The sequence below is a fragment of the Cynocephalus volans genome, chromosome 3, assembly GCF_027409185.1.
Source record: "Cynocephalus volans isolate mCynVol1 chromosome 3, mCynVol1.pri, whole genome shotgun sequence".
Classification (NCBI taxonomy): Eukaryota; Metazoa; Chordata; class Mammalia; order Dermoptera; family Cynocephalidae; genus Cynocephalus; species Cynocephalus volans.
Genome location: NC_084462.1, coordinates 24,572,796 through 24,597,093, shown reverse-complemented (window position 1 = coordinate 24,597,093; position 24,298 = coordinate 24,572,796). Strand labels below are relative to the sequence as shown.

Below are 24,298 nucleotides of genomic sequence, written 5' to 3'. Positions count from 1 at the left end.
CCACCACCACCACAATCAAGGTACAGAAATGTCCCATCACCATAAAGGAAATCCTTGTGCTATACTTTTATGGCCTTCCCACCCTCCAACCCCTGTCCCTACATTGGCAACTACTAATCTGTTCTCCATCTCTATAGTTTTGTCATTTCTAGAATAGCATATAAATGGAATCATACAGTATGTAATCATTTCAGATATTGGCTTTTTCTCCCTATGCCCTTAAGATCCGTCCAAGTTGTTTTGTATATCAATAATTTATGCCTTTTTATTGCTGCCTGGTTTCCATTATATGAATTTGTTTAACCATTCACCCATGGAAGGACATTTGGGTTATTTCCAGTTTTTGACTATTATGAATAAAGCTGCTATGAATATTCATGTACAGATTTTTATGTGAGCATAAGATTTCAGTTGTCTGGAATAAATGCCTGACTGCAATTGCTAGTTTGTGTGATTAGTGGATGTTTAGTTTTATAAGAACTTGTCAAACTGTTTGCCAGAGTGCCTGTATCATTTTACCCTCCCACCAGCAATGTATGAGAGACACAGTTTCTCTGCATCCTTCTCAGCATTTGGTGTTAGCACTATTTTTTATTTTATCTGTTGATCATTTTGTTTTTAAAGAAAGATCTGATTCAAATCTGGCAAAATGTTAAGACCCAATAGGGCTGGATGTCAAGGACACAATGCGATATCTTTTTAAAGATATGTGTATTGGGGTGGGAAAAGAAGCAGATAACAAGGGCAGATGAGTCTTTCAAGAAGTTGTCTTATGAAGGAAAAGCACCTGATAGAGTTGTAGTTACAGGAGGAGGTAAGAATGGAAGAATGGCTTTACCTAACGGAGCAGATGTGACGATGCTTATATTCTAGAAAGAAAGAACTGAAAGGAAGAATAAGTTAAAGATGGTGCAGAAAATGAACATGGCACAATCTAAAACATGGAGAAGGGCATAGATCCAGTTTTGCCTCCTCTCTTGAGTAGGGCAAGGAGGAAGTGGGAATGCGTGAAGTAGACGAATTTTCCAGTAAGGGGGTTAATGGTGAGAGAGCTTCTCTGTAAAGTAAGAGGTGCTGTCCCTGTCCCTCTCTGCTCTGCCCCAGGAAGCGCAGGGAGAAAGAGGAGGTGAGCTCTCAGCATTAGCTTTGGGGAATGGGAGAGACATCTAGTCGCAAACACATGAAACAACTTCCCAACAGCGTTTCCAGCCTAACTGGAACTACAGCCCGTCAATTCTAGAGACAGCAGTTCATACATGCATGCAAGAAATATTTACTAAGTCATTTAATAGCTATTTGTTTAATTCTGGCATTAGTCCATAGCCCATAATCCTGTTGTCTGAGTTTTTTGTATTCATTTAAGCATTTTTTAAAAAATCTACTTTATTAAGGTATAATTTACATCCAATGAAATATACTCATTTCAAACCTGCAGGTCAATGGGTTTTAATAAATGTGTACACCTGTGTACCTGCACCAACCACAATCAAGATACAGAACATTTCCACCACCCGTGGAAATTCTCTTGTGCTCCCTCACAGTTGATGTTCCCCACCCATGTCCAGCCCCAGTCAAACACTGATTTGCTTTCTGATGGTATATTTCAATTTTGCCTTTTTTAGAATCCCATAAAAACTGTATCATACAGTATGCACTCTTGTACCTGGTTTCTTTTGCTCAGTAAAATGTATTGAAATTCATCCATGTTGATATCTGTAGGGTTTTTTCCTTTTTATTGCTGAATGCTATTGCATGGGGACACCATACATTGTTAATTCACTCACGTCTCGATGAACGTTTGGGTTTTTTCTCAGGTTTAAGCCATTCGGAATAAAACTGCTGTGAACATTGGGGTATGAGAGTTTTGTGGGCAGATATTTTCATTTCTCTTAGGCAAACACCCGTGCGTGGAATTGCTGGGGCTTTTTGTATTAGTACACTTTATTTTCTAGAACACTTTTAAATTTACAGAGAAACTGGGCAGACAGAACAGAGTTCCCACCTTCCCTTCCTCCCCCGCCCCGATTCTCTGAGTATTAACATTTTCCATGAGTGTGGTGCATCTGTTACAGTTGATGAACAAATGTTGACACATTATTATTAATTACAGTCCATCGTTTATTTAGATTTACTTAGTTTTAAACTAAGGTCTCTTTTGGTTGATGTTCCAGGATCCCATTCAAGTCACCACATTATGGTCAGTTGTCATGTCTCCTTAGGCTTTTCTGGGCTGTGCACGTTCCTCAGACTTTCTCTGTCTCTGATGGTCTTGACAGTTTTGAGAAGTATTAGTCAACTTTATTGCAGGATTCTCTTCTATAGACATTTGTATGCTGCTCTTATTGTAACTGAGCTGAGGTTGTGTGTTTTGGGGAGAAAGATCACAGACGTAAAGTGACACTATCATCACATCATGTCAAGGGTATATACTATCAACATGGTTTGTGCCTGTTGGTGTTAACCTCGATCACCTGGCTGAAGTGCTGTTTGCAGGTTTCTCCAGTGTACGGGGCTGTCCCACACTACCTCGCTCTTTCATCCCACGTCTTTGGTAGTCACTATACACAACCCACAACTTAAAAAGTAGAGCATACGCTTCCCATTGTCTGGGTGTTCGTGTAACAAAAAATGATTCTGCTCTATGTTCCTTGCAGAATTTGGTGTCAGGACAAGTTGGTGTCTCCCGGCATGCTTGGGTATTTCCATTTATCAGGTGGACTACATGATTTGGCTCAGTCATTCTTTTCTCACCTTGACTATTAGTTTGCTGAGAGCTAAATGGGTGGGTTAATTGCAGAAAGTCGTTCTCCAAGGCTCCCGATTAGATTTTCTCTTTCTTCCATTATTTTTCTAACTCTTTATTGTAATTGGCCCAAATTATAAATGTGTTAATTGTATTATAACAACCTTTTTGGAATTAGGCAGAGTAGAAATTACAAGTCAATCACCATACTAGGGTACTTCAAACAGTCTGTGGAAAAATTGAATTAACATATAATACAAACCATTCCATGAACTTTCTGAAGACCCCTTGTATGCCCACAGTGACTTAAGCTTTCATCTGGTCACCATTCCTTAATTCTCATTCTTGGTGTTTCTCTAGGAATGTGACTGACAAGCTACTACCTCATGGCATTTCTCCAATTCAGATCAGACGGGGAGACACAGAGAACAGTATCCTGGGTGAGTGGAGCTGGGATATGCTGGGGGGGTTATGATGATGGTGGTAATTGACTTGGAGGGGTTTTATTCCTTGACTGGAGTTTAGCTTCTCCCAGCCAGGGCAGTATGCATAGTGGTTAGTAGTATGGGCTGTAACATCAGACTTCCTGGAGTCAAATGCTATCTCTACCAGTCACTATCCATTAAAAAAAAACATGGAGGTATGATTGAAATACTAAAAGCCATACAAATGTAATGTATACAACTTGAGGAATTTGAAGATAAGTGCACACCTGTGAAAACATCACCACAATCTATTCCATAGACATATCCATTACTTCCATAAGTTTTGTCCCAACGTCTCTATTGATTATTATTTTTCTGTGTGATAAAAATGCTTAATATAAGATCAACCTTCTACTATATATAATAGCAATACATGATATATAATAATAAAGATACATTATATATTTAAAATAATAAATGTAGTATGTATTATGCAATAATAATACATAACACACTATTGTTAGTTCTAGGCTCTATGCTGTACAGTAGACCTCTAGGACCTACTCGTCTGTGTAACTGAAATTTTGTACCTGTTGACTAATACATCACCATCTTGCCTTCCCTCGAGCCCCTGACAACCACCGTGTCTCTCTCTGCTTCTGTGAATTTGACTATTTTAGATTCCTCATGTAATTGGTATCGTGTAGTTCAAGGGTATGTCAGAAAGTTCATGGAAAGATTCATATTATCTTTAATTCTATTTTTTCCATGAACGTTTTGAAGTACCCTCCTATTAAGGTAAAATTGACAAATAAGATTGTGTATATTTAAGGTGTACAATGTGATGATAAAATATACATACACATTGTGAAACAATTACCACAAACATGTTAGTTAGCACATCCCTTACCTCCCATAGGTACTTTTTTTTTTGATGGTAAGAGCACTCAACATCTACTCTCTTAGTAAATTTCAAACATGTAATACAGTATTTTGGGGGGTGGGCAGCTGGCTGGTACATATAATACAGAATTATTGACTAGAGGCACCATGTTGCACATTAGAACACCAGAACTTATTCTGAAAAGTTTGACTGAAAGTTTGTATGCTTTGACCAACTTCTCTCCATTTCCTCCAACCCCTGTCTCTGCTTCTATGAGTTTAATTTTTTTAGATTCCACTTATCAGTGAGATCATAGAGTATTTTCTTTTTCTGTCTGGCTTACTTTATTTAGCATGATGCAGTCCAGTTTCACCCATGCTGTCAAGTGGCAGAATTCTTTTTTTAAGACTAATATTCCATTGTATGGATGTACCACATTTCAAAAATCCATTCATCCATCAGAGGATGTTTCCATTTCTTGGATGTTGTGAATAATGCTGTAATGAACATGGGAGTGCACAGATCTCTTTGAGATCTTGCTTTCAATTCCTCTGGGTATATACCCAGAAGTGGGATTGCTGCTCTATATAGTAGATCTATGTTTGGGTTTTTGAGGATCTTCCAGGCACTATTCTTGATCATGGGTAAGTTACATAACATTTCAGTGCCTCAGTGTCCCCACTTTGAAATGGAGGTAAGAATAGTACTTTCTGGGTTTTGTAAAAGAGTAAATGAAATAATACATATAAAGTACATAGAAGAGTGCCTGGCAGTCTAATATTGTAAGATATTAACGTTAGCCTGTTTGTTATTTAGCCCGTTCTGTTTTGCTCCTTCTTGTAGCACTGTCTCCACGGCCCCCATGCCACCCTGGGCTTCCAGCACTAAAACCCTCTGGCTTCTACCACCAAGATGTGTGGCACTCACTGTCCTGTTCTGGCCGCTCCTTCCCCACTGTTAACAGCATCCTGGGCTGCCTGGCTGGCCACATCGTCCACATGATGGGGGATTCCACACTCCGGCAGTGGTGGGAATATCTGCGTGACACCGTGCCCTGTGAGAGACTGTGAGGGGAGAGGGCAGGAGCCTGCAGACTTATGAAGGACAAGGGGAACAGGGAGGGCGTTGAAGAGCAAGACTCCTGTAGTTCGTGCAGAGGTGGGGCAGGATGCTGGCACTTTCCAAAGGACGAGTGAGTGAGAGCTGGGAGGACGGATTATCACCATCGACCTAGCTTTCCAGTTTAGCTCATTGGAAGTTATTTAACGAGCTCAAATGACATCAACAACTTTCAAAGAATACAATGTGTGACTCTACCAAAAAGTCCCCGTTTAGGTTCTAAATGAATTCCCCATTTAGTCTCTTAAGGAAAATTAAAATGTGAAGGACATAAAGTTCAAACTTTTGTCCTTCACCCCACTCGATTTTTTCACTGGTTTGGTCTTGGCCAGTGATTTGGTAGAGATGATGGTTCCCTTAGCACCGAAAGACTGAGCGAGCCCCACCAAAGCAAAACTAATCCAACTCCAAATCTTCCATGTGCTCCCTGTTTTCTAAATAGTCAAAATTAATGGAAAACGTAAAACGATCACAAGACTTGTGAGTAACCCCCATTTGGAAAACAAAACCCTCAGTATACGAAAGCAGTTATTTTAAGAAAAATTATGTCCCAAGCTACCTGTAGCCAGTAAAAAGGTATTACACGTCTCAGAGATGCCTGTGGAGTAAGTGGGAAGATGGACTAGACACGCCAGCCAGAATGCCTGTCAGACTGGGCCCAGTGTTCAGTGACCAAAATCTCTATAAACTCAATTATAAAGTATCAATGGGCTAATTTTAGCACTTGCTTACCATGATTTTGAGGAAAGTCCTCCTAAGCATATTATCTCCATTCTTAAATGGGAAGCTCGGGTACTTTCCTGTCTTCCCACCAAATTTAGAAATTTACTATGTTGTCACTATCAGTCATTAGTCCTAATTTGAGATTCCCCTTTATTTTAAACTCTTTATTGAGGTATAGTTGGCAAACGATAAGTGTCACATATTTAAAATGTACAGTTTGGTAAGTTATGACAAATATATTCACCTGGAAAACTATCACTGCAGACCAGATGCTGTCCATCACCCAGAAGAGGTTCTTCATGCCCCTTTGTAATCCTTCCCTCTCGCTCTCCCCACGCCTCTCTCCTACTTCTCCTCTGCTTTCTGCCTCTGGGGCTTAGTTTGCATATGCTAGAACTTTATGCTGTTTTCTATGCAAGGCTCCTTTCACTCAACATAATTATTTTCAGTTTTGTTCACATTTCTGCATGTGGCAATAGTTTATTCCTTTCTTATTTCTGAATAGTATTCCATTATATGGATATACCATAACTTGTTTACCCATCCATCAGTTGATGGAAATTCGGGCTGTTTCCAATATTTAGCTATTGCAAATACAATTGCTAAGAATATTTGTGTACAAGTCTTTGTATGTGCATATGATTTCCTTTCTCTTATGTAAATACCTTAAAGCGGAATGGCTGGATTATATGATTGGTGTATGTTTTACTTTTGAAAAAGCTGCCAAAGTGTTCTCCACACTAGTTGTACCATTTTATAGTCTAACCATCAGTGTATACGACCTTCTGTTGCTCTGTGTCCTTGCCAACACTTAAAAAGTTCTGCCTTTTAAGTTTTAGCTGTACCAATGGGTACGTAGTATTCATAATGGCTCAGTGAAACATTTTCATGATGGGTGCTTTAAAATTCTTATCAGATAATTCCCACATCTGAGTCATCTTGGCATTGGCACCTATTGGTTGTCTTTTCTCATTCAAGTTGTAATTGTTCTGGCTCTTGGTTTGCTGATTGATTTTCCATTGTATACTGGACATTTTGGGTGTTTTGTTGTGAGACTGGGTCTTATTTTACCTCCTTTTGTAGCAGGCACACCATGTTCAGGTGTGGCATGCAGGTCAGATGGAGTGAACATTCAGCTGTCTTTTGGGCCCAGCTGATGCCACCCTGGTGAGAGCAGAGTGCCAATGAACACTCCCTTGTCACCACAGAGTGAGGAAAGAAATTCACCCTGTGACACCAGAGGGAGAGCATGCAATGCCAACTAGTAATTTTTTTTCACCGTGCCTCATTTTGCCTTGCTGCTGCCAGGTTGGGGTGGTAGCTCAGGTCCCTCCTAGAGCCAATGTATGTGTGACTTTGAATTTCTTACAGATTACAAAGAACAATTAGATATCTTGCAAAGAGAAATATTCTTTGAAAACATTCAGTAGATGGAACAAGTAGCAAAAATGGATAGCAGTTTAGAGCAAATTAGTAAGCCAAAGGATTCTTAAGAGCTCAAGTCCTATCCTTCAGCCCTATAGTACTCTTTAGAACCCTCTTTACCCCATTATAGTTAATCTGGTATAGTTAATCATTCTTTACATTAATGTTTTCTGATCAGATTAAGGTGTGATGACTTTCTCCTGATTGGACCCTGAGGGATACACTTGTAATTCTTTTTTTTTCTCTTGTTTTTCACTCAGGTTTTTGCTTTTATTATTATTTTTAATTGACACATAATAAGTGTCCATATTTATGGGTACTGTGTGGTAGTTCCATACATGTATATGATGCTAAATAATCAAATCAGGGTAATTAGCATATCCATCACTTCAAACATTTGTTGTTTCTTTGTGTTGGGAACATTCAAAATTCTCTCTTCTAGCTATGTGTAATTATAGTCACCCTGCATTGTTATAGAACACTAGAACTTATTCTGCGTATCTAGTTGTAATTTTGTATATACTGACCAACCTCTCTCTATTCGCCCCTTCCCCCTACCCTCCCCAGACCAAGCTAGAAACCACTATTCTACCTTGTACTTCTATGAGATCAAGTTTTTCAGTTTCCACATATGGGTGAGGACGTGGTATTTCTCCTTCTGTGCCTGGCTTATTTCACTTAACATAGTATCTTCCGAAGTATTCATGGTGCTGTGAATGACAGGATTTCATTCTTTTTTATGGCACTAGTAATTCTTAATTAATCCTTGACCTTTCTTCCCACTCAACAATAAATATAGCCCTAGAATTTCAGGGGCTTGACCAATTAAAGTTTATTTTGATCTCACCCAGAGCCCAGTCAGTGTTCATTAGGCAGCCTTCTGCCTTGCTGTCTTCTGAGCTGGGATTCAGGAACCCAGGCTCCTTTTATCCTACATCTCCACTGTCCTCTAGGGCATCTCCAGAAGCCACAGGGATCCTCTGCACCAGCCTCTTGATGAACAGAGAGAGAGAGATTGAGGAAGGGAGAGAGAATGGTGGATTGTATGAGTGTCTTTGTGCCTAGGTGTGGAAGTGGTATGGACATCTTTTTTGCCAAAATTCCAAATTCCAATGGGCAGAACGGAGTCATGGCCCCCAGACAAAGGAGCCTGGTAAACAGTCTTCAGAAAGAGAAAATGGAGAGGTGAGCAGCTAGCTAGTCTCAACTACCATCTCTCCTGCCCTTCTTTCCAATGTATTTTAGACATATCAGTCAACTATGTTTATATTTTTATAACTATGTAAATATTTGTCTTTTCATAGTCAAGACGAATACGATGGTTTAATATTTTTGTGCAGGAATTTGTTCTCCCTATTCTCTCGCACGTTTTTCATCAAGAAGTACTTTTGAGCACATGTGATGTGTAGGTACTGCCCTAGATTCTAGGAATATAGCAGTGACCAAAAAAAACAAAACAAAACAAAACATTTTCAAGATTTCTATTTTGTTGTTTGTCAACTCTAGTGAAATGACTTAGAAACAACTAGCAAAATAGATATTCACAATAATTTCAGATAGTGAAATGTTCTATGGAAAAAAAAAATGAAAGTGCCTGATGGTGAGGAGGAGGCAGATGGTTAGATCAAATGTTCAGGGAAGGTGCCGTGAGGCAGTTTCATTTGAGATGAGTCCAGAATGATAAGAAGGACTCAGCTATTTGAAACTCTTGGTGATAATCTCTGGTTCATTCAGCCCCCGCCTCCTTTGCAACTACACCTGAGCAGCTGAACACAGCTGGAGAATAACATTCCGCCATGCTGACTGCTCTCACTTTTCCTGCGTGACCTCAAACCTTAAGGGAGCCTTGATGAGGCTCAGTAATCACAGTGGGTCTCAAAAGCGGTCCCCAGACCCCAGCATCCGCATCACCTGGTTGCTTGTCTCAGGCCCCACCCTAGACCTACTGAATCAGAAATGAGGTGGCGTGGCCCAGTAGTCTGTGTGTTTTTTGTTTTGTTTTTATTGTACATATTTAAAGCACATCACTTGATGTAGGTATACATAGTGAAGTGATTACTACATTCAAGAAAATTAATATATCCATCATGTCACACAGTTGCTTTTCTTTTGTGTGTGTGTGTATACGGGTACCTAAAGTCTACTGTCTTAGCAAACTTCCAGTAGAAAACAGTATTATTAACTATAGTCTTCATGTTGTGCATTAGATCTCTAGACTTATTCATCTTACCCAACTGCAACTTTGTCCCCTTTGACTGACATCTTCCCATTTTCCACCCCATGGCAACCACTATTCTACTCTGTTTCTATGTGTTCGTTTTTTGTTTTATCTTAAGTGTCCACATATAGGTGAGATAATGTAATATTTGTCTTTCCGTGTCTGGATGATTTCACTTAGCATGAAGTCCTCTAGGTTCATCCATGTTGTGGCAAATGCAGGATTACTTTCTTCTTTAAGGCTGGATAACTTTCCATTGTATGTCTTTATCCATTCATCTTTTGATGAACACGTCCCTTGTTTCCATATCTTGGCTATTGTGAATAATGCCATAATAAAAATGGGAGTGCAGATATCTTTAGGAAATGGTCATTTCACTTCTCTTTGATATGTACCCAGAAGAGGGATTTCTGGGTCATATGGTAGATCTATTTTTAATTTCTTTAAGAATCTCCATACTGTTTCCCATAAAGTCTGCACCAATCTACACTCCCACCAACAGTGTACTTGGGTTCCCTCTTCTCCACAGCCTTGCCCACACTTGCTATCTCTTGTGTTTTTGACAAGTGCCTTCCTAACAGGTGTGAGGTGACATCTCATTGTGGTTTTGATTTTCATATCTCTGATGATTGGTGATGTTGAGCATCTTTTCATATCCTTTTCGCCATTTTTGTGTCTTTTTTGGAGAAGTATGAATTCAGGTTCTTTGTCTATCTCCGAATGGGTTTATTTTATTTTATTTTATTGTTTTGGCTATGAATTGTATAACATTCTTATACATTCTAGATGTTAGCCCCTTAACAGATGTATGGTTTGCAAACATTTTCTCTCATTCTGTAGATCACGTTCTTGTTTTGTTGATTATTTCTTTTGTTGTGCAGAAGCTTTTTTATTTGATGTAGTCCCACTTTATGCTTACTTTTGTTGCCTGTGCTTTCTGTGTCCTATCCAAAAAATCATTGGTGAGATCATTGTCAAAGAGTTTTTTCCCTGTTTTCTTCCAGGAGTTTTATGGTTTCAGGTCTTACATTTAGGTCTTTAACCCATTTAGAGTTGATTTTTGTATATGGTGTAAGATAAAGGTTTGATTTCACTCTCTTGCATGTGGATGTCCAGTTTTCCCAGCACCTTTTGTTCAAAAGACTGTCTGTTCCCCAGCAGCCTGTGTTGACAAGCCCTCCTCCAGGGAATGCTGCTGCCTTCTGAAGTCTGAGAGCCACTATCCTAGTCCCACTTTGCCACTCTATTTTCTTGAACCAAACTAAGGAATTGGAGGTGAAATTCCACAGACTTTCACCACCAAATTTTCTCACCTACCAGCATCTGCACCAGTTGTTTACTCTGTTTTCCCACCTGTTTCTGGAAGTTAACTCTCCATTTTCTTATCTACGAACAGCCCTCCCACTTAGACACTAGATCTCACTACCTGTTACCTATTCAAGGACATGTCTTTAACAATTTCCCTCTCTCCTTCCTAAATCATCTTCTCTTTCAACAGTTATTTCCATCCCATTCCAATCAGCAGATAAGCATGTTGCCTCTTAGTTCATTTTCATGTGCTTAAGTGTGTGAGAGTGAATGACAGACATCATGATGTTTCTCCCTAAATATTCCTGTGCAAATTTTTTTCAAAGAATAATGTCTTTTTTACATATAACCAAAATAAGATGATCATACCTAAGAAAGTGAATAATAATTCCTTGAATCTAATATACAATTCATAAACAAATGTCCTTAGTTGTCCCTCAACAACCTATAGAATTGTATTCTTAAAAAGAGTTTTTTTTTAAGAGCAACTTTAGGTTCACAGCAAAATTGAGAGGAAAGTGCAGAGATTTCCCATACACCTCCTGCCCCACACATGCATAGCCTCCCGCATTAAAAGCGTACCCCATAAGAGTGGTATATTTGTTACAACTGATGAACTTACATTGCCACATTGTTATCAGCCTTCATAATCATCCAGAATTCATAGTTTCCATTAGGGTTCACTCTCGGTTTTGCACTCTATAGGTTTGGATAAATGAATAGTGACATGGATCTGCCATTACAGTATCATACAAAGTATTTTCACTGCTCTAAAAATCCTCTGTGCTCCCCTTGTTGTCCCTTCCCTATCCCCCAACCCCTGGGAATTGCTGATCTTTTTACTGTCTCCATAGTTTTGCCTTTTCCAGAATGTCATACAGGTGGAATCATACAATATGCAGCCTTTTCAGATTGACTTGTTTTGCATAATAATATATATCGAATGCTCCTCTATGTTTTTTTCATGGGTTGGTGGCTCATTTGTTTTTAGCCCTGAATAATATTATGTTGTCTGGACGTACCACATTTTGTTTATCCATTCACCTATTGAAGGACATCTTGGTTGTTTGCAAGTTTTGGCAATTATGAATAAAGCAGGTATAAACATCCATGTGCAGGTTTTTGTGTGCACATTGGGAGGAAAATAGAGTAGCTTGGTCAGGCCCCCTCGCATCAGGTCCAATTGGGTGTGGTGCAGCACATTCTTTGTAAACAAGTTGTGGGGGGGTGGAGTTAGTGGGCATGTATGCCCTGTATTTTTAGCTTGTTGCTATTCTTTTGTGTTCTTCAGTGTGCCAGGCAGTGGCTCTGAACTACTGGTCTGCAGAGCTTTTGTCTAAAAATAGAACATGTCTACTTTGCTGGCAGCTGCTCAGTTTTTCTTAGGACTGCCTAGCTCTTAAATGCCTGTGTGCTGAATAAAGCTTCTTATCTCTTTACCTAGGTCTCCAAGGAACTTTCTCCTGTTACCTAGCTGGTAGATCTTCATATGAAGGTTTTGTGACCCAGTCTAGACAATGGGCTTGAGGGGTTCTGTGAGCTCCAGACCCAGCCCTAGGTTTACACAGATAAATTTTTAAATTTTAACCTCCTTTGGGTAAATATAAAAGATGGAATTGTGTTTTTGAAGCCCAGATCCATTCCAGGACCTGGTTGTTTTGCCCCTTGTTTTCTTTCAATAGAGACTAGTTCGTTCTTTTCTTTACTCTTATCTATGGAGGAGGCAGGACTAGTTTTGTTATCAAATGTTCCAACTTCTGGATTTTTCTGATTGCTTCCATATGGAAAAACTTAATTTGTCCTATATTTCTTGTGTTTCCTGTATCCTGTAATTTAGATAGACTTAATTTAAGCTTTAGCATAAGTGATGGTGTAAATTCTATTTGCAAGACATTGGGAGATGTGTGACGCCTGATTGTCTATCATCAGTGATGATAATAGTGACTGGATCAGGGGATAAAATGCTGGTCCCTGCATGGTGCGCTTCTGTTTTTTCCCTTGAGACCAGCAAGGTATCGATGTGGTAATTTTTTTGTGACAAATATTAACTCTAAAATAATTCCCATTAACCATGTTCCTTATTATTTTAACACAAGTGATAAGTATGGCCTGAATCAATCATTTTAGAAAGGTAACAAAATGTTGATTTTTCTAAGTATTTTGTTCCTTCTACATTTATTAGCTTGCCTTCTTTTGTAAAATAGTGCTTTCTTTCACAGATTGGGGCTAAAAGCTTAGTTTGAAATAAAGTTCCTCCTGGAAGCAAGAAAAACATTCAGTTATTTCCCTTTAATTACCAACTTACAAAGGAAAGAGCTGGCTTACCAGTTGCTTCAAATGGTGACAAATGATTTTGTCTTTTTCTGACTGTCATTATGAGCACATGGATTGTTATATATTTGGTGTAATTAAATTAGTATAATCAGTGTTTTCTCTAATATTCCAGTTTTCACAATTTCTGCCAAGTTGGGTTCTGTGTCCTTTTTGATATAAATCCAAATTGAGGAAACCTCCTTGACTTCTGGCTCAAGGTGTCCCAGGCTCACTTTGTACCTGTTTTGCCCCAGACTTGGAATTTGTTGGTTCTCCAAGAATTTGTGGGGAATTAGAAATGAATTTCTGGACACTGTGAGTGCTCATTGTTATCGAGTAACCTTGCTTCTAGGCCATTGAGCAGATGGAAGCTATGGATAAATGACAGATAGGTACATAAACTAAAAATCATGAATTCATATTGATATTTCTAAGTTATTTTAAAATTAGTGTCTGTATTTATTTATTTGAATTTATATTTGAGTCTCATTTCTCTCACACTGAAAATGTAACAGTATGAACACAATTACTTAATTGCTGTACCTGGCCATATTTTTAAAAAGAAGTAATTTCAAAGTAGAAAACCACTTTACAAGTATCAATGAAACCACTGAATGAAGTTAAAGATCCCTTGAACTTCATAGGTGACAAAGGTTGTGTTAAAAGAACTTAAAAGCTGCCTCGAAGAGATTTGCACTAGAGAAAAAAACAAAGAACCCCTGCAAAAATCAAAAAACAAACACCAGAAAATTCTGAACATCAACACAGATAATAACTGCAGTGGATTGAAACACAGTGGACATGATTAAATCCGCAAATTTATAACAATAACATTTTGGTAAATTGTAGGCAATCAACTTTTTATTTCAAAAATTGATAAATAGAGGGAGAAAAACCTTTATCCTGTCTTATATAACCAAATGATTGGTGAGGGGAAATTTCTCTTTATACAAATATTCCATCTAATAAAGAAGGAGGATTAACACTGGAATATCACCATTTTGTAGCCCCCAGTGAATTAACAGATCTAGGTAATAATTATCGATGGATGCTCATATCACAAAAAGTAGAGATACCCAGACATTATGTAATCCCAATGGAAGTACACAATCATCACCTATGAAGCACTGACCCTGAAAATGGAATCTGAATTTGAATACGTTTCAAGATCTAAATACTAATTTTCAGGAAATACAGACAATAGGTGGAATTCTTTTTAACACCATTGATGTTCAAAAAGTTAGCAAAAATTTCTACCACCCGGTAGGTTGTCATTTCACTCTGTGGATTGTTTCCTTTGCTGTGCAGAAGTTTTTGAGTTTCATATGTTCCCATTTGTTTATTTTTTCTTTTGGTGTTTATGCTTTGGGGCTCATGTTCATAAAGTCTGTACCGAGACCTAGTTCCTGAAGTGTTTCACCTCTATTTTCCCTTAGTAAATGTACAGTTTCAGATCTTATACTTAAGTCTTTAATCCATTTTGAGTTGATTTTAGTATATGGTGAGAGATGTATGTCTAGTCACGTTCTTCTGCATATGGATATCTAATTTTCCCAGCACTGCTTATTGAAGAGGCAGTCTTTTCCTCAAGGTATGTTTTTGTTGCCTTTGTCAAATATCAGATGACTGTAAGCCGGAGAGGTGATTTCTGGGTTGTTTATGCTGCTCCACTAGTCTGTGTCTATTTTTATGCCAGTACCATGCTGTTTGGGTTACTATAGCTTTGTAGTATAACTTGAAGTCAGGTAATGTTATGCGTCTGGCTCTATTTTTTTTTGCTCATTTTGTTTTGGCTACTTGGGTTCTTTTGTTGTTCCATGTGAATGTTGAGATTATTTTTTCCATTTCTGTGAAGAATGTCATTGGTATTTTGAAGGGATTTTATTGAGTCTGTAAATTGCTTTGGGTAGTATAGACATTTTCACAATGTTAGTAATTCCAACCCGAGAGCTTGGAATGTCTTTCGATCGTTTTGTGTCGTCTTCAGTTTCTTTCAATAATAGCTTCTAGTTCTCATTGTAGAGATCTTTCACCTCCTCAGTTAAATTGATTCCTAGGTATTTTTTGTGTGTGTGTGTGACTGTTGTAAATGCACTTACTTTCATGATTTCTCTTTCTGTTAGCTCATTATTGGAGAATATAAATGCAACTGATTGTGGGCCGTTTATTTTGTATGCTGCAATGTTAATGAAATTATTAACCAGCTTTTGGAGTTTTTTGATAGAGTCTTTAGGCTTTTCAATATGTAGTATCATATCATCTGCAAATAAAGACAGTTTGACTTCACCTTTTCCCATCTGGATGCACTTTATTTCTTTCTCTTGCCTGATTGCTCTGGCTAGTACCTCCAGTACTATGTTAAATAGAAGTGATGAGAGTTAGCATCCTTGTCTTGTTCCTGTTCTTAAAGGAAAAGCCTTCAGTTTCTTCCCATTCAGAATGATACTGGCAATGGGCTTGTCATAGAAGACTTTTATTGTGTTGATATACTTTCCTTCTATACCTAATTAGTTGAGAGTCTTTCTTATAAGGGATGTTGAATTTTGTCAAATGTTTTTCAGTGTCTATTGAGACAATCATATGGTCTTTGTCTTTGAGTTTTTTGATGTGGTGTATCACATTTATTGACTTTCGTATGTTGAACCATCCTGGCATCCCTGGGATGAATCCCACTTGATCATGGTGTATAATTTTTTTGATGTGCTGCTGTATTCTGATTGCTAATATTTGGTTGAGGATTTTTGCATCTATGTTTATCAAGGATCTTGTCCTGTAATTTTCTTTTTTTATTGTGTCTTTATCTGGTTTTGGTATCAGAGTAATGTTGGCCTCATAGAATGAGTTTGGGAGAATGGCTTCTATTTCAATTTTTTTGGAATAGTTTGAGGAGAATTGATATTAATTCCCCTTTAAAGGTTTGGTAGAATTAGCTGTAAAGCCATCTCGTCTTGGGCTTTTTTTGTTGGAAGATTGCTGATTACTGTTTCAACCTCATCGCTTGTTATTGGTCTGTTCAGATTTTCTATCTCTTCTTGGTTCAATCTGGGGAGTTTATGTTTCCAGAAACTTATCCATGTCTTCCAGGTTTTCATATTTGTTGTCATACAGTTGTTTATAATAGTCTCTAATGATTCTTTGTATTTCTGTGGCATTGGTTGTAATGTCTCCCTTTTCATTTCTGATTTTTGTTACTTGGGTCTTCTCTCTTATTTTTTCTGTTAACCTAGCTAATGGCTTATCTATCTTATTTATCTTCTTGAAAAACCAACTTTTTGTTTTGTTGATCTTTTCTGTCATTTTTGGGGTCTCTATTTCATTTAGTTCTGCTCTGATCTTCATTATTTCTTTCCATCTCCTACCTTTAGGATTGGATTGCTGTTGTTTTTCCAGTTTTTTGAGGCTTAGTGTTAGGTCATTTATTTGAAGTCTTTCCATTCTTTTGATATAAGCATTTCTTGCAATAAATTTGCCTCTTAGTACTGCTTTTGTAGTATCCCATTAGTTTTAGTGTTATGTACCTTTATTTTCATTGGTTTCAAGAATTTTTTTGATTTCCTGTTTAATTTCTTCTTGGGCCCATAGGTCACGCAGGAGCCTATTGTTTAGTTTCCACGTAGTTGTAGAGTTTCCAGGGTTTTGCTTGTTATTGATTTCCAGTTTTAGTCCATTGTGGCCTGAAAAGATACTTGGAATAATTTCAAGTTTTACAAATTTGCTGAGATTAGATTTGCGACCTAATGTGTGGTCGATCGTGGAAAATGTTCCATGTGCTGATGAAAAGAAGGTATATTCTTTAGATATTGGCTGGAATGTTCTGTGTATATCTGCCAGGTCCAGTTGGTCTAAGGTACAGTTTAAATCCTGTGTCTCTTTGTTGATTTGTTGCCTGGAAGATCTGTCGTATACTGAGAGAGGCTTGTTCAGGTCACCCACTATCAACAAATTATGGCCTATTTTTTTCTTGAGGTCTAAGAATTTGCTTTACGTATCTGGGTGCTCCAGTATTGGGTGCATATATGTTTATGATTGTTATGTCTTCTAGCGGGATAGATCCTTTTCTCATTATATAGTGGCCTCCTTAGTCTCTTTTTGTTTTTTGGTTTAAAGCCTATTTTATCTGATATAAGAATAACTACTCCTGATCATTTTTGGTCTTCATTTGCATGGCATATCTTTTTCCATCCCTTCACTTTTAGTCTGTGTGTGTCTCTATAGGTGAGATGCATCTCTTGAAGACAGCATATACTTGGGTCTAGCTTTGTAATCCAATCAGTGAACATGTGCCTTTTGAATTTGGAGGTTAATCCATTCATATTTAGGGTAGTTATTGGCAGGTATTGCTTAATTCCTGTCATTTAATTGCTTTTTGTTTCGATGTTTTAAATATCTTTTGATCATTACTTCCCCTTTTATTTCTCTTCTTCAATGTTAGCTGGAAATTTGAGGTGGCGTCATTTAGCCTCCTACTCTTTCTCACTGGCATTTTTGTTTCAATGACAGGTTTTGCTCTTTCTTGTGTACCCGTGATAGTGATCATCATTATTCAGATTCTAGATGCAGGACTCCCTTGAGAGTTTCTTGCAGAGCTGGTGGTGTGTTGGTGAACTTTCACAATTTTTGTTTTTCTGGGAAATACACGATTTCTCCCTCATTTCTGAAGGAGAGCCATGCTGGGTAAAGAATTCTTTTCTGGCAATTTTTTTCCTTTTGTATTTTGAATATAAAATTCCACTTTCTTCTGGCTTATAGGGTTTCAGTTGAGAAGTCTGCTGTTAGTCTGATGAAGATTCCCTTATAGGTGACTTGACACATTTTTCTTGCTACTTTTGGAGTTCTGTCTTTGTCTTTGAGCTTTGCAGATCTGACTAGAAAGTGTCTTGGAGAGGATCTTATTGGATTGAATCTGTTTGGGGACCTTTGAGCTTCCTGGATCTGAAGGTCTGCATCTCTCCTGACACCCAGGAAGTTTTCAGTTTTTATTTCTTTTAGTAGGTTTTCAATACCTTTTCCTTTCTCCTCCCCTTCTGGAATACCCACAATTCGAATGTTAGAGCACTCGAGGTTGTCTGCTCTCTGTCTTAGATTTTCTTCATTATTTTTAATTCTTTTTTCCTTTTTTTGTCTGCTGGGTTACTTTGAAAAGACCATCTTTGAGATCTGCAATTCTTTGTTCTGCTTGCTCTAGTCTGCTGCTCAAACTCTCTGTTGTGTCTTTTATTTCATTGAATGAATCTTTCGTGTCTAGGAGTTCTGCTGCACTCTTTTGTAAGGGATTAATCTCTTTGTAAATTTGCCTCTTCATATTCTGGATATTTTTTCTTGTTTCCTTGTGTACTTTAATTGAGTCTTCTTTGATTTCTTCCAGCTTTCTAAAGATCATTCCTCAGAATTTCTTTTCAGACATTTCGAGCATTCCCTGTTCTATGGGGTCTGGAATTTGAGCATTACTGTATTCCTTTGGTGGTGTCATATCTTCTTGCTTATTTGTAGTTCTACTATTTTTTCATTGATGTTTGGTCATCTGGTAGAGAACTTGCTCCTTCTGTTACTCTGGGGCTGGCTATGAGAATAAAGATTTCCTCGTCTATTTGCAGGCTCTATGGGTGACTCTTCTTATATCATTGTAGTCAAGTGTGTAGTCAGTTGCCTGTATAGTGGCCCTGGCTGCCACTGTGGTGGTGAACTGTCCTTGTGGTGAAAAAGGTGTCACAGTATCAATATTATACCACCTTGGCTCCTATTTCAGCTTTCCATGGCTGTAGACTGAGTCCCTGGTGCTGTGCAGGCCTTGGCTAACTTTGGGGCCTGCTGGGCTGTGTATACTCCCTTCACCCCCATCAGGGCCTCAGACTGGATCCTGGTGCCACATGGATCTGGTTGTGGCTCACCTCATCAGCTGCTGTGACTGTAGGTGCTTCCCTCTTGGCCTGAGACTGAGCCCTGGCACTTCACGGGTCTTGGCCCACCTCCGCAGCTGCTGCGACTGTGGGCTGGGATCATTTTCTAAATTTATTTTCTAGATAGTGTACCGAAATGCAATTGACTATTGTATGTTGATTTTGTGTCTTGGAACTTTTCTGAATTTGTTTATTAGTTATTATATAGAAATATATATATATATGTATGTTTTTCATGTCATCTTCAAATAGAGACAGTTTAACTTCCTCCTTTCCAATTTGGATGCCTTTATTTCTGTTTCTTGCTTAATCCCTCTTGCTAGGATTTCCAGTACTATGTTGAATAGAAGTAGGAAGAGTAGGCACCCTTGTCTTGTTCCTGATGTTAAAAGAAAAGCTTACAGCTTCTCATGGTTGAGTATTATGTTAGTGTGGGTTTGTCATACATGACCTTTATTCTGTTGAGGCTCATTCCTTCTATACCGAATTTGTTAGAAGTTTTTTGTCATAAAAGGGTGTTGAATTCTATCAGATGCTTTTTTGCATTTATTGAGATGATTTTATGACTTGTAGACTGCATTCTGTTAATATGATACATAGATTTATCAATTTGCACCTGTTGAACCATCCTTGCATCCTAGGGGTAAATCCCACTTGATCATGGGCTATGATCCTTTTAATGTGCCGTTGAATTTAGTTTGCCAGTATTTTGTTAAGGATATGTGCATCTGTGTTCCTCAGGGTTTTTGACCTGTAATTTTCTTTTCTGGTAGCAACCTCATGTGGTTCTCATATGAGGATAATTCTGGCCTGGTAAAAGGAGTTTGAAAGTTTCTAAATTTTTTTGGAAGTGTTTGAAAAATATTGGCATTAATTCTTCTTTAAATGTTTGGTAGAATTCATTCATGAAGCCATCTGCTCCTGGGATTTTGTGTGTTGGGAAATTTTTGATAGCTGATCCAATCTCTTTACTCATGATTGGTCTGTTCAGAGTTTCTATTTCTTCATCATTCAAACTTGGTAGGTTGTCTGTTTCTAGGAATTTATCCTTTTCTTCTAAGTTTTCCAGTTGTTGGCATATAATTGTTCAAAGTAGTCTCTTGATCCTTTTTGCATTTTGTGGTATCTGTTGTAATGTTTTCTCTCTAATTTACAATTTTTTTTATTTGAGTCCTCTTTTTTCTTGGCTAGTCTATCTAAAGATCTTTCGGTTTTGTTGATCATGCAAAAAACCACTCAGTTTCATTGAGCCATTCACAGCCTTTCTAGTCTCTCTTTTGTTTATCTCTGTTCTAATCTTTATTATTTGTTTCCTTTGCTGACTTTGGGTTTAGTTTAGTTTTTTCTTTTTCTAGTTCTTTGTGGTGTGAAATTAGATTGTTTATTTGAGATGTGTCTTTTTTCTTAATGTAGGTGTTTATCTGCCTAAATTTCCCTCAGCACTGCTTTTGCTGAATCATATAAGTTTTGGTATGTTGTGTTTCCATTTTCCTTTGTTTCAAGATGCTTTTTGATTTTCCTTTGACTTTTTCTTTTACCCACTGGTTGTTCAGGAATGTGTTGTTTAATTTCCACATATTTATAAATTTTCCAAAATTTCTCCTATTATTGATTTTTAGTTTTTTACCAATGGTGGTCAGAAAAGATATTTGAGATAATTCCATCTTCTTAAATTTGTTAAGACTTGTTTTGTGACTCAACATATGATCTATCCTGGAGAATGTTCTTGTGTGCTTGAGGAGAATATGTGCTCTACTACTGTTGGATGAAATGTTCTGTATATGTCTGTTAGGTGCCTTTTGTCTAGGCTGCTATTCAAATCTGGTGCTTCCAAATAGATTTTCTCTCTGGATAATCCATGTATTATTGAAAGTGGGGTATTGCAGTTCCCAAATATTATTGTATTGCTGTCAGTTTCTCACTTCAGTTCTGTTAACATTTACTTTAAACAGTTATGTGCTCCAATGTTGGGTGCATATACATTTATTTTATGTACTCTTGATGAATTGACCACTTCAATATCATATAGTGAGCTTCTTTTTCTCTCATAACATATTTTGACAAAAGTTCATTTTGTCTGATATAAGTATAGCCACCATTGTTCTCTTTTGGTTACCACTTGCATGAAATATCTTTTTCCATCCCTTGACTTTCAGTCTATCTGTGTCCTAAAGGCTAAAGTTAGTCACTTGTAGGCAGCATATTGTTGGATCTTAGCACATTCCTTTTCATGGCTATACAAGACTTATTGTATGGATGTCCCTTATTGCTGGACACCTGGTCCTGTTCAAATTTTTTGCTATACAAACAATGCCTCTGTGAATAAACTTGTAAATATGATATTTGCAATTTGTTCAGGTGAGCCTATAAGTAAGACTCCTAGTAGTTGTATTTGTAAAATGCAAATGTAAATTTGTTTGATATTTTCCAAATTCCACATTTCACACTTTCAACAGCAATATATCAGGGAGTGTGTTTCCTCATAGCTTCAACAGACTATGTTGTTTAAAGCTTGCATTTCTTTCTCAATTGAATAGGTAAGAAATCTAACTCATTCAAATAGAAACATTTTTTTTTTGGCCACTTACACCTGGTTTCCTCTTATTTTTCTGGTCTTTCACTCTCAGTCACTTCATCATCTACCCCACCTCCAAATAATGAAGTTCTTTGAAGTTAATCCTGGACCCTCTACTCTACTCCCTCATTATGATCTTCCCAAGTGTTCTTGCCCATTCCTATGGCTTTGATAACATTTGTAATTATAATGAATCTCAAATTTGTCTTTCTGGCCCAGACCTCTCTTCTGAATCCAGCTGCCAACTTAATATCTCCATGTGGATGCCTCTCAAATATCCACATATTTAATACAATTCTGACCTCTGGACCACTCTCCTTCCTTATCAGTATGGTATAATACAGACTTCCTGAAACGGACTTCCGTTAAGTGTCATTATCTCCCATCTGCGTAAACCAGAAATCTGGGATTCATTGACACTTCCTGCTTTTTGATGCGAGCAACCAATTAATGGTCTAATCTTATCTACATTGCATTAGAAATGTATGTGTAACACATCCTTTTCCCTCTACTTCTACTCCCTATCCTGGACCATTGGCCAACCTATTTCAAAGTCCTTTAAACTGGGTTTCCCGTTTCACTTCTTAGCACCCCTTTGTTTATCCCAGGTTTTCACAAAGGAGCATGAGCTTTTTAAAAACGTAAATAAGATCATTATCCTTGTGTTCAATGAACTCCAAGTTTTCTTGAAACAAAAATCAAAATTATTAACATGATCTAAAAACTACTGCATGATCTCACTCTGTGTATAGCTATAACCTCATCTCATGTCATTCATTTTGCTCTAAGAACACTAACCTTCTTTCCATCCTTTAAAATTTCCCACCTCCCTTCTGCATCAGAAAATAGCTCTCTCTCCCAAAAGACTTAAAGGTCCAGAAGTGTAAAGACTTATGTCTCTTTTTAACCATTGTATGTAAAAGTACTCCGAACAATGGCTGTAAAATAGACAACACCTCAATTTGCACCTGTTGAATATTGTTAGGTGAATGTAGCTGAGAGTTATTAAGAGCCCAAAGTAAAGTGGGATGCAAGAGCTGGACATAGAAATCCTTAAAAATGAAGAATGAATAGAACTTGATGAGTGATCTGACTTCATATTAAGACACAGAGAAGCATCAGATATGACTAAGGGCTTCCTTACGGAAAGCTGAGAAAAAAGAATAAAACAATAGAAAGTCACCAGAGATGATAGCTGACTGGTGTGAGGCAGTGGGGGAAATTTTGGAAGTAGAGAGCAAGACTTGTGCAGAGATGATAGATTCATTTCTGCATATTGAGTTCAAGGCAATGGTGAAACATTAGAGAAAAAAATGTTGATTGGGCACTCGGAGTGTGGAATTGAAGATTGGAAAACCATCAGCTCTAAGACAAAAACTGTAGATGTAGAAGTGGATAAATTCCCAACAAAATCGATGGTTAAGAAAAGTGGGTGACAATGATGGAAGTTTCGGGAATGCCTTCCTTTACAAAGTGCAAAGAAAATACGAAGCAAATAAAAAAGGGAAAAAAGGGTGGAATTAAAATAATATGAAGCAAATAACTGTGCAAAGAATGACTGGGAAGGTAGAAAAATGGTATAATGTAGTGTGGAAGGCGAAATGAAGGAGGTTTTCAAAAGCGGTTAACCAGCATAGGGAAGTCAATGCCATAGAAGAGTTTAAAGCAAACGGAAAAGGAGTTTGGATGGATAATAGTGAGATCCTTGGTAACTTGAAAACATGAGAGAGAGGCATTAGGGTTTGGGGACAGAATGCTGGTGTCCTGGAAAGCAAAGTGGGGAGTAAAACTTTTATTTGTCCAACAGGATGGTGTACAGCCCTATGTTAACCCCTGATCCCTCCTGACCTCTATCCTCTCAACAGCTCTGAAGCCAGTGGATCTACATGTCACATACCAGACGGGGCCCCTGATGGCGGTGGAGACCTCTCGGGGCATAGTGCTGCACTGGCGAGCCCACGGCTGGCCCCTGCGCTCCGTCCATACACCAGTGGCCTCCCTGCACTCTGTGGCCCGGGAGCTGGGGGGCCTGGCCGGGGGCCCCCACACCGTGGTGGTGCTGGGCCTGGGAGCTCACTTCACCACCTTCCCTCCGTCCATCTTTGTGCGACGACTGGCAGGGATCCGGGCGGGTGTGACCGCCCTGCTGGCCCGGGAACCCAGCACTCTTGTGGTCATCAAACTGGCCAACACTGGCTACAAGTCTGTGTATGGCAGCGACTGGTTCACCCTCCAGTTGAACCGGCTCCTGAGAGCTGCCTTTGCTGACCTCCGTGTGGCCTTTGTGGATGCCTGGGAAATGACCTCCAGCCTGGCCCTGCCAGACAAAATCCACCCGGGGCCTCTCATCATCCGCAATGAAGTGGACTTACTCCTCTCCTTCATCTGTCCCAGCTGAGTGCTCCTGAGGGTCCAGAGTTGTGAACTTGAGTCCCGGGATGTAGCCATAAAAATTGTGAAGAGGATCATGGTAATGATGGGACCCTGAACTAACAATGATTCAGAGAAGTTATCCCAAGACTTAGCACCCGAGTGTTAACAACTGCTAACAATTTGGTGACCATCCTTTCATACATCTCTCTATGCACCAAACAGATACATGTATAATTTTACATACGTCCTTTTTAATTCTCTTTGTTTGGAGGGAAATTTTATTGGTTTAATTGTAG

The 24,298-nt window shown here is 38.4% G+C and overlaps 1 protein-coding gene across 1 annotated transcript in view; it reads left to right on the top strand.

The window, feature by feature from the left end:
- Positions 1 to 24,027, top strand: part of LOC134372495 (NXPE family member 3-like) — a 33,910-nt gene extending 9,883 nt beyond the window's left edge. The window contains exons 5-7 of the mRNA XM_063089976.1: positions 3,104 to 3,183; positions 4,895 to 5,107; positions 23,495 to 24,027. Coding sequence (XP_062946046.1) covers positions 3,104 to 3,183; positions 4,895 to 5,107; positions 23,495 to 24,027 — 826 coding nt within the window. The remainder of the gene's footprint in view (positions 1 to 3,103; positions 3,184 to 4,894; positions 5,108 to 23,494) is intronic.
- The last annotated feature ends 271 nt before the right edge of the window (positions 24,028 to 24,298 follow it).